Here is a 7,518-nt window from a genome sequence, read left to right as displayed (position 1 = left end):
GTAAGCCTTATTTCTAAATGTTACACACACACACACAAAGTCCCAGCACCCTTGTCAGACCATTGAGCCTAAGGAAGACAAATCCAGCCATCCTTGTCAGACCTGCCGATTAGTGGTCTTCTAACTGTCTATGGAACTACAAATGCCCAGCATTCCCGTGTAGAACTTCGCTAAAGCTACAAATCCCAGCATCCCCGTGTCAGCTGTAAGCCTAATAACCACTTCACAATTTACTCCCCGACAATTAACAAAAGTCAGCCATCCTTGTCAACTGTCGCGGCTATGAAATGTATGAGAGATGTATTTATTCTAAATACATTTTATATCGATAGTATACCTATGACAGATATGCAGACTGTCTATGTACAAAAAAAATCCCAGAATCCTTTCAGAACCTGTCACATAACGAGTACCAGTACGACCCTTCAATTCCAGATCCTCGTCAGCTGCAGCTTTTGTCGCTTTCTAACTGTTTACTTTGCTCGTTGCACCATCAATGCACATGCATTCCTTGTCTAGACCTGCAGACTTTAAATGGCTATCTAAACTGTGATTATCATCTGACTACACACATCACAGCATTCCCTGTCAGACCTCGCAGCTTGTGGTCTACAAATTTTATTTACATTTCATTAATTAAAGGGAACGTGCGTTCATCGCTGGTTGAAGCTAAAAAGGAAAAAAGCTGATGGAGTATAATTTGTTTTTTGTCCAGTGAGGTAATCACAATATTAGATTGGTGAGGTAATAGAATAATACACGAGATAAAAAGATGAGTAAAACAATAAATAATATATTAGCATTATAAGGGTTGTTTTGTACAATGGCGAGAATGGATTGAGCTGTGATGTGATAACTAATAAAAGCCATGAATCCTGATTATTGATAGATAGCAGAAGAGAACTGGTGCATGTTAGCTTCACATTATCTCTTCCTTTCTTTCTGTCTCCCCACACAGGAATTTTGCGAGCGACGAAGCGTTTTCACAGCGTTTTCGAAGCGATTTTCAGAGTGATTTTCCGAGTGATTTCACAGCGATTGTTTTAGAGATATTCAGTGATATTCCATCTGATTTTTGGCGTTTGGATATAACATCTTCCTTTGACGTCAGCTGATATCTCTTTATAACCCAACAGCTCTTTTAAGAGCTAAAAAACTTAGGCGCAATGCTATTCTGCGCCCCCTGGAGGAAGGTAAGTCAACTGCTACTGTTTTAGCTGAATTTAGGGTTTTGCTGAATAGAGAACAGGTACAGATAAAGTATAGAATGTAATAGACTCTTTCTCTTCTCCTTCAGCCACAGGCGGAATCCAGAACCCTCTCCGAGACTTATGAGGTGAGTAGAAAGGAGGGTAAAACACTCGCCGCTACTGCCGGAAGTGAGACATGTTTTGTACCCTGGGGAATATTATGTTATCAATAAAATCCTTCTTTTTTCTATTTTATTTTCCAGCCTCCTGATGGTCGGCTGACCAAGGATGTGCTTGCTGGAGTGGGCGGCACTGGAGACGTCTACAAGGTAAGTTTACCAACCAATTCCTAGAGAGTAGGGGAACTGAACAAGATTGTGATCACTACACACAATCACACAATGATTTAGGCAGACATATCAAGCTTCTGGTTTGGGGGCTGCATTATACCCTCTCTTCCCTACTTGTATATAAGTCAACCTTTCTGTCTGTATTACAGGGACGACACCATCGTAGAGGCGTGGTAGCGGTGAAGATCGCCAACATCAGCCGAGTACTGTATCTTTATAATTCCAATCACTATATATCAATCCTATTTGTGTAGTTGCCTATGTGAACTAAAGGGATTTCTATTATTCCACTCCAGGATGAAGAGTCAGTCTGCAGGGAGCTGAAGTTTCTCCAGCAGTTCGGAGGCCACAAGAACATCGCCTCTTACTATGGAGCCTACTACAGGGCTCCACTCACGGAGTGCTCATCGGAGCTCTTGGAAGTAAGAAATGATTTACTGTATCGTGTTCATTCCTCTTGTGCCAAAACAATCTCCACTGGAAGTGACAGAATACATGACCTGAAATAATTTCTATATATTGCAGATTGTTCTTGAATACTGTGGTGGAGGCTCTCTGTACAACCTCATCAGTAAGACCAATGGCCAATCCCTGAAGGAGACCTGGATTGGCTATGTCTGCAAGGAGGTTTTAAAGGTAAGGCCAGATTTACCCCTTAAGGACTCTTCTTTAATTGCATCAATTATGTATACAATCTCTTTGTTGGGAATGTTTATAATCTTATAACCTACATCTCAATCTCCCCAGGGGCTGCACCACATCCACAAGAACGGGGCCGTTCATAAAGACATCAAGAGCCCGAACATCATGCTCACAGAGACGGCCAAAGTGAAGATCAGTGAGTAAAACTTACAGTTATAAGAGTAATGGATGGTGGGGAGCTTCTGTGAATATGGAGTCAGGGGGTTTCATAATTCAGGTTTCTATCTTATTTGGTTAAACAAGTTATTTTCCATTAATGGATTCTATCTGTCATTTCAGTCGACTTTGGACACAGCTGGGACCTGGACCCGCAAACTGGGTTGTGCCACGAAGCGGAAGGGACACCACATTGGATGGCACCCGAGGCCATAAGGCAGAAGGGCCAGCGCCTGGCGTACGACACCAAAGTATGTTGTACTTATAATACTTGTAACAACACGGAGCAGTTACTTATCAGTGTTAATGGGACATAGAAGCAGTTATTTTCTCATGGAGAGAAAAGAGTTTTTCCGAAACGTTGGGTCTCTTAACTTTGTGCACAATGTGTCTACTTTAATATATTTGCTCATTTGCATTGTGAAACTGGTGTTATGTACTGTAACTGCTATTGTTTGTATATTGCTGTATACACTTTTATATATAATAAAGCATTTTTTTTTACTTTTACATATACCATGGTGTGTTCATTTACTAGGGGGTGCATTGGGCTATTTTAGAAGTTGTTTTCTGTTCTGTTTTAGCCATAATTGAGCTAAGGAGAATGGCATTTTTGCACCCATGATAATATATGTATATGTTTCTAAAAGAGAAGTGCAGCCTTTTTACTTAGATTTTATTAAACACCCACTAACCCAATTCTCTCCTTCTAATGCTCTTTGGTGTGTCTTTTGCAGTGTGACATCTGGTCGCTGGGGATAACCGCCATCGAAATGGCTGAAGGAAAACCACGTAAGTGAATCACAACAATTATGGCTACTTTATTTTACATTGAGCAGCAAAGGTTCTATATCAGAATGGGAGGAATTTGGGATGATTTGCTATTTCCAGCAAAAAATAACTTTTTCTATAGATTAAATAAATAAATAACTTCTAGACATGTTTGATGAACCTGATGTATATGTTTTTCAATTTCAGCATACACAGGGCAATATCCAGTTGAGGACCTGATAATTGAAGCCCAACCACCGAAGCTTCAATCGAACACCTGGTGAGTCTGTCCCAGCTCGTGTCAGATAGACAGATATACTGCAAAATACATGTATATTCTGGGGTATAGCTAATGGTTACTGGGGTGAGGGAGAGGGAGAGGGAGAGAGAGAGGGATGGATAGATAGATGATAGACAGACAGACATATAGATAGCTAGATGCGAGAGGGATAGAAAAATATACGATAGATAGATAGATGATAAATAGACGATAGATAGACAGATAGACTGCAAAATATATGTATATTCTGGGGTATAGCTAATGGTTACTGGGGTGAGGGAGAGGGAGAGGGAGAGAGAGGGATGGATAGATAGATAGATAGATAGATAGATAGATAGATAGATAGACAGATAGACTGCAAAATATATGTATATTCTGGGGTATAGCTAATGGTTACTGGGTAAAAGCTTCTGGAATCTGGAAATCTGGGGATTTTTTTTGCTAGCTAAAGCTAAAATCTCTGGTTTTCCCAGGTCACAGCATTTTGTGTCCTTCTTGGAGTCCTGTCTGAAAAAGGATCCTTCGGAGAGAGCGAGTGCTGAAGAACTCCTGCAGCACCCATTCGTCACCCAAATACCACCTAAGAAGATCGTCAGGGCTGAGATAGAAGAACATCTCCGGACTCTGCAGAACTTGCCGGCCAAGAAAGGTGAGGGAATCCATTATATTTGATACGACTGCATCATCTCACAGTGTAACTCAACAGCTGCAAGAGTTGCTTTTATTATAATCACACTGGGAATAATAAACATGTTTTAAGGGGTACTTAATATAAAATTTTAGGATAATGGTGACAATGGTGTTGTAAGACAATTTGTATTTGGTCTTCAGTCTTTATTTTTTTGTTTATGAATCATATACAAGCTCTAATTAGTATTCATGAATCACAAATATGATTTTTCCCTCTACAGGACTGAAGGGAGTTGCTCTCTCAAAGCTGCGGCGTGCTTGTGACTTCTGCACACAGACATCGGCAGAACAAGAAGCAGCTCTGCAAATGGCCCTGGAAGGCTTCTCCTGTTATTGATATTGTGGCCAATAACATCAACAGCCCAGAATCAGTTTCCTAAATCACAGCCAAGGAAAAAGAAACATCCACAGGGTAAGGTCCCATCTCCATTCAGTATAATAGTTCTCAGCTGGTAGACAAATAACAATTTGATCCCCTGCTGCCTGGTGAGTGTCTACATTGGTAGGACCCGAATCCTCACTGTGCACAAGAGGTGGGTTTCGGCTAGAAGATGCTCAAGTTTACAATTCTTGGTCATAATCCTCCCCAAAATCAAGGTTTTCTGTGCTGATGTACAATAGCCTCACTGCAGCAGCCACACAATAACACAACAGGGTAGAATGTGATTGAGAAGGCTCAGGCATTATTTCTTATTCCCATAGCCAGTGCATTTATTTCTAAAAGGAGCATCAGCCTAGGAGAAAAACTCCCTAACATGATGGAACCCCTAATGAATAAGGCGTGTGCATAAATGCCATGCCTCTGAATGAGAATTAATGATGATCTATTACTGACTGATATTTTTGTCTCATACAGATCCAGTGGCGTCTGCAGCTCCACCAGCAACATCTCCTTTCAAGCTGATGCAGTTCAGCAAGTGGTAACTTCAAGATTCCTGCAACAACACCAGCAGGGACTTTATCTCCTCGATCATATTCTTTTCAGACCACCACATCTCCACCAGTGGAGTCTTTGCTTCATTTTACCTCACTCCCCCACACATCTCCCACCTCAGTTTGAGGTGCCATAGTTCCATCCATCTTCCTTTTTTTGCAGACTACTACAACCCCAACATCTTGCCTTAAGCATCTACATTTCACAGAACCATAGCTCCAACATTCATATCTACCTCTACAGCTCCAGCAGCATTCACATTTTCAAACACCATAGCTCCACTATTAGGACCTTAGTTTTCATTAGTATCCAATTACCAATCTACCCAAGGACTTTTAATTTAACTTTAGCTCCATCACGAGCCCTTATTCCATATTTTACCTCTAACCGCAAGCTCTGTCCTTCTGCTAACACACCTCCACCAATATCTTCTTTTATTTACATATCATCAAGAGTTTCTCCTCTTTAAAATATCTTTTAATCCTTGCCCTTCTTACTACACCTCCATTTAGTCACCACCACACAGCACACACTAAAATGATGCCCTCTACGCAGAGGCTTCTCTTCTCCATTTTTTTCTTTTGCCTCCCCCCTGCAATCTCCTAACAACAATTCCTCAGTGGTTTGACTATGAAGCTTTTCATTCATCCAGGTCATGGTATATCTAGTATAGGTAAATCTAAAAACAACTGGACTTGCTGAGTAATCAATGAAGATGTTTCACTACTCATCCGAGCAGCTTCTTCAGTTCAACTGACTGGTTGAACTGGATGAGTACTGAAACGTCTTCATTGATTAATCAGCAAGTCCAGTTGTTTTTAGATTTACCTATACTAGATATCATCAATGGTTTCTTCTGTTCAAATTCATTCCTTTCTAAATTCTATCCTTTCAAGCCTTCAACTCAACAACTAGTCACATCTCCCACTCTAAACCCTGACATAAACTCTTAGTACTGATACTCACATAAACTCATAGTACAAGTTGATCCAGGGACTTGTCCGATTGCCCGTTGGGAGTCAGGAAGGAATTTTTCCCCCTCTGAGGCAAATTGGCTCTGGCTTCAGATGGGGTTTTTGCCTTCCTCTGGATCAACTACTAAATAGGAAGATCCCTTTTATACTAAAACTTGAACCTAATGGATGTGAGTCCTTCCCAACTTAAATTAGTATGAATTCATCTAAAATGCATAAATATAACATCCAATTTATAAATAAATATGTTAATACACATTTCATTGGTGTTCTTGCATTTTTTTATAGTTCTATAGTATTGCCAGGGAACATTACAGAGGAGGGAGACCTCTAGTGCAAGGGAAAAGGGTCACTGAAAAGTGAAGGTGGAATCAAGAGGCAAGGGTGGGAGAAATTGGTGAAAGGAGATGCTAAGGATGAATAAATATAAGAAGGGGATAAGCCATGTCTGGACCCAGTCCTACTGATCTGCACTGATGTCAGACGTTTGGTCAATCAATCCCATACAAATGATATATAGTCAGTACAGCAGCCCCCCTGCCCTGATATTAATCCATGCAGTTTATGTTTAGTCCAGGATTTACTTGCCCTTTAAGAGACAGGGTGGTAGACAGGAATATATTCATATTCCAGTCTCTTATTCAATTCAATGCATGCTTGCTAGGGTAATTTGGACCAGATGGCTGAAACTGCAAACTGGAGAGCTGCTGAATAAAAAGCTAAATAACTGAAAATCCACAAATAATAAAAAATAATAAAACATGAAAACCAATTGCAAATTGTCTCAGAATATCACTCTCTACATCATACCAAAAGTTAATTTAAAGGTGAACAACCCCTTCAACATGAGACAGGGAGGAAAGCAGAAATCTTAACAGCCTGATTGTGCCAGTTACTTTCATTCTCACCCAGAGTCTGCCGGAGATGGTCAATAGCTGAATAAGGGAACCAGACCAACTGAGAGGAGCCTGGGGAAAGAAACATCATTGCTATCCTTTATACAGCGCATGGCTTCTCCAGTAGAACTGATTTTCTTATCACAGTGGCACAAGCACAGTTGGTTCAGTTCAGGAGGCAATAAAGTCATCAGTAGGTATGCAGAGGGAAACAGACACTCTATATGGATAGTGCCTTAAAGGAGAAGGAAAGGCTAAAACTAAGTAAGCTTTATCAGAAAGGTCTATATAAATACACCAAGTAATTCTGCTCTGAGTCCCTTTGAAGATGTTAATAGTCTTCCTGAAATTCAAGTTTTTTTCAGAGAAAAAACTCGGTTTAGAGTTTTTAGATAATATTTTTTTTTTTCCCAATCAAATTTCGAGTATATTCGAATTTATTAGAGTTAAAAAAAAAAACTCACATGAATTCGAAATTCGACCTTTGATAAATGGGCCTCCCCAAATTTATGGGAAACAAACCGCTATACACAAATGGCAGCATTATATATAGATCTATAATATTATATAGTCTT

The 7,518-nt window shown here is 40.1% G+C and overlaps 1 protein-coding gene and 1 long non-coding RNA gene across 3 annotated transcripts; both read left to right on the top strand.

Moving 5' to 3' along the window:
* The first annotated feature begins 1,705 nt into the window (after positions 1 to 1,705).
* LOC121398909 lies at positions 1,706 to 2,219 on the top strand. The gene is made up of 2 exons (XR_005964612.1): positions 1,706 to 1,743; positions 1,837 to 2,219. It is a non-coding gene; the product is annotated as an uncharacterized LOC121398909 (long non-coding RNA).
* Positions 2,220 to 2,251: 32 nt separating this feature from the next.
* Positions 2,252 to 5,167, top strand: LOC121398888 (serine/threonine-protein kinase 4-like). Of its 2 annotated transcripts, XR_005964573.1 has the most exons (6): positions 2,252 to 2,649; positions 3,136 to 3,190; positions 3,377 to 3,449; positions 3,923 to 4,098; positions 4,361 to 4,551; positions 4,996 to 5,167. XR_005964573.1 is itself a non-coding variant. In XM_041578446.1 (5 exons), the coding sequence occupies exons 1-5, from the start codon at positions 2,596 to 2,598 to the stop codon at positions 4,474 to 4,476; spliced, it is 474 nt and encodes a 157-aa protein (XP_041434380.1). In that variant the 5' UTR covers positions 2,252 to 2,595; the 3' UTR covers positions 4,477 to 4,624. The 2 variants fall into 2 exon arrangements, 1 of the variants encoding a protein (XP_041434380.1); XM_041578446.1 differs by lacking the exon at positions 4,996 to 5,167 and having other exon boundaries at positions 4,361 to 4,624.
* The last annotated feature ends 2,351 nt before the right edge of the window (positions 5,168 to 7,518 follow it).

Source organism: Xenopus laevis, chromosome 9_10S, assembly GCF_017654675.1.
Source record: "Xenopus laevis strain J_2021 chromosome 9_10S, Xenopus_laevis_v10.1, whole genome shotgun sequence".
Taxonomy (NCBI): Eukaryota; Metazoa; Chordata; class Amphibia; order Anura; family Pipidae; genus Xenopus; species Xenopus laevis.
This window is presented reverse-complemented; position numbering and strand designations above follow the sequence as displayed.